The sequence below is a fragment of the Aptenodytes forsteri genome, unplaced genomic scaffold (genome assembly GCF_000699145.1).
Source record: "Aptenodytes forsteri isolate BGI_AS27 unplaced genomic scaffold, ASM69914v1 Scaffold193, whole genome shotgun sequence".
Classification (NCBI taxonomy): domain Eukaryota; kingdom Metazoa; phylum Chordata; class Aves; order Sphenisciformes; family Spheniscidae; genus Aptenodytes; species Aptenodytes forsteri.
In genome coordinates, this window is record NW_008795405.1 from 1214381 (window position 1) to 1217451 (window position 3071).

At 41.1% G+C, this 3071-nt stretch overlaps 1 protein-coding gene across 1 annotated transcript in view; it reads left to right on the plus strand.

Annotated features, from left to right (window-relative positions):
* The first annotated feature begins 1752 nt into the window (after nucleotides 1-1752).
* GEMIN2 (gem nuclear organelle associated protein 2) overlaps nucleotides 1753-3071 on the plus strand; it is a 10776-nt gene continuing 9457 nt past the window's right edge. The window contains exons 1-2 of the mRNA XM_009280900.2: nucleotides 1753-1771; nucleotides 2839-3055. Coding sequence (XP_009279175.1) covers nucleotides 1753-1771; nucleotides 2839-3055 — 236 coding nt within the window. The remainder of the gene's footprint in view (nucleotides 1772-2838; nucleotides 3056-3071) is intronic.

The window sequence follows — 3071 nt, forward strand, 5'->3', positions numbered from 1 at the left end:
GTGTGTGTTTTATTCCCTGTTCGACTTTCAGGTTTCTTCTAAAGATCGTTTGTCTCAATCTCGCTCTTAAAACCGCTCGGGAAAGGAGGCATCCCGGCCACCGGGGGGAGTTTCGCCTTCTCTACCCTTCGGCTGCGCCTGTGCCCGCAGTTGCCGTCCTCGCCCCCTCCTGTGGCCGTACTGTCTCGCCGCTGCTTTGTTCTCCGCTTGCGAGGGGCAGTTTCAGGGAAATCCTCGGGACCAAGCCAGCCGGGCTTCTGGGAGCGCTTGAATTCACCCTGCTCGTCGCCTGTCTCCCACCATGTGTATTTATGGCAGCTTTTTCAACTGGAAGATTGTTTACATGCTTCTTCGGACTGCCTGGGGAAAAGTAAACTGAAATTATATTCCTGGTGGTTTTTAGCCTGAGACAATACTTTATCTCATATTTATAAATATTTAGAAATATAACACATTTATTTACTATCCACACAATAACTTTCACATAGCCATAACTGTACAGTTTTGTTCAGTTCTTTTGTTAGTGTGGTTATCTTTTTTTCCCCCCAAACCCAAGTTATAGTGACGCTTGGGTTTCAGGGCACTTCAGAATCGTTTTAAACAAGCCTGCCACAAAAGGCTAGAACAGTAACTTCTGGTTTTCCTGAGATATCTCAGTGCAACCAATCCTGACATGGGGGAGGACTGGAAAACATGCTGCTGACTACCACGTCCTCCATCACTGCAACCCTGAAAACACGCTATGACCGCCAACCAAATAAAAATGACTAAACCAAACTTATCTTCTTTTCTTCTATGTCAAATGTAATTATGATAGAATTTCTATACCATTACTATCTCCAGTATTGTTTGCCAGTCCTCTTCAGTCTAAAAACAACAGCAGAACTTAAAGGGAGGGGTTTTAAATTTCCACGTCCACAAATCTCACTGCCAGTTGTGGGAGTATTAAGCAGGAGCTTGCCAAGGACGTGTAACCTCCTCAATTTGTAAAAAAACCCACAACAGGGTGATCTTCAAACAGATGCACAGAAAGCAATTCAGTGTTACAATTTCAAAAGTACTCAAATGCTCTGTGAAACATTTTCAGAAAGTTACACTGAAAAGAGGCAAGTCCCAAAGTCAGAACTGCAGGATGAACTCTGTAACAGGAGAAAAAGAGGCAACTGACACTTAAAAGGGAGGAAGGAAGAACAGGAAAGTATACTATTCTGAAAGTTCACTAGAAAGAAAAGGTATACAGTATTTTTAATCAGTCATTAGCACAATTAAATTTAATTACATAATGACTCAATCCAATGCTCTAAACTTCAAGAAATGTCTTGCAGCTGTTACGATGGTGCAAACCACAGAGAAAAGCAAGCAGAAGCAAAAAAATAGAAAATAGGATCCTAACATGGTGTATACTCATTATAAGAAAATACTTTATTATCTCCCAGTATTAGAATGTACAGTGAAAGCATTTCATTTTTCTGAATGCAGAATTTTTAGTTTATGTTAGATTTTTTTTTTTTAGTCAGCAGTGTGTATCCACTGATGGCAACTCACCCTTTGGAAAAGCACTCTTCCATAATGCCTAGGCAGTTGAGGAGAAAGAATATTCATTTCCAGTTTCTTTTTCCTCTTCCTCCACTGAGTCATATTTGCTAGCCACTGCATCAACACTGTTGGTAAAACCTGTTAGGAACAATTTTATTATCCGTGGAAGACTACCTGTAATAATTAAAAATATGTTACTTCATTTAAAAAGTGTCAATGGAAAGTTCCAGAAAAAGTAATCTAAAGATACATATTTAAAGTATATTTTAAGTATATTTATATATGTGGATTCTCTTTCTGTTCATAGTTCTTGACTTCACGACAAATAGAAAAAATAAGTTCTGAATATTACCAAAGTCTTAGAAGAGAACTTTTTACAGCTGGACTCACCAAACCTTTTGTCTTGACCATTGGTCAGCCTTTCCAGAGATATCACTGTAGTTTTAGCTAAGCAGGTTTTATTTCTAGTGGTGACTGCAATTGTTGCATACTCAACTAGGACGTTCGATCCGGTTTCAGAATTAAAACTCCCTGTTACACATAGGTGGTTTTGGAAACGCCTTAAAGCAAACAAAAGCCAGTGGAGAGGAGGAGTTAGGGTAGATGTTTGTTCAGAACTGCTAAAATACAGCCTTGCAGAAAAAAAAGCATTGCTTTTTTTGAACTTATGTCAGAAGTATTTAGAGCTACTCTGATCTACTAGATGGGACTGTCGGTAGCACTAAACTGACTTTGCACGCAGCAGGACTAATAGGAAAAATAACATACAGATTGACATTTTGCATGAGGGATTTCATAATACACAATGTGAACGATTACAGCATTAGCCTTCCGCTTTCTACCTTAACTGAGAAGCAACCACCTTTGTCTTAATGCTACTTTGCTTTTGATTTGGTATGTGGATACTCCCACGTAATAGTATTTAGATAAACCAATACAGCAACAAAATTAAAACTCAAGCATTGACCCTTCCAGATTGAGAACTGTTTAAATTTGTAGCAATTAACTTTTATGTATCTGATTTCAACCATAGATCTCAAAGCATTTCAAGGAAGGGACAGCTATTATTACTGGATGTCCACAGGCAGAATAGAAAATACTAATGGATGAGTTTTAAAGAACCACTTGCAAAAACTGTGGTAATTAGAATAATGGCACAGGGCCTAATAAAAATGGTTATTAAAGGTTTACACCCATTCACCACAGAAATAGGCCTAGTTTGGTGAGCAGTAAATCGGCACAACCACTTTCTGCACTGCTCTTTGGCCAAATTTCCTTTTATTCCCCTCCCTGGGTTTTCAGGGCAGCTAAAACCTCCAGAGCGGGCCGCTGCCGAGGGCTTGGCGTCGCCCGGTGGCGCAGCCCCAAGCACACAGCGCGTTCACGGTATCACTTTCACGTCAGAGCGCAACGCCAGCGCACCCTTATCGGGGCGCAAGGACCGGGAGGAGGCGGGAGGCCCCGAGGTGTTTGTCATGGCATCGCTCCCAGGACGCGCTCCTCGTGGCACTAATCCCGAGTGCCCCAGGACGCGC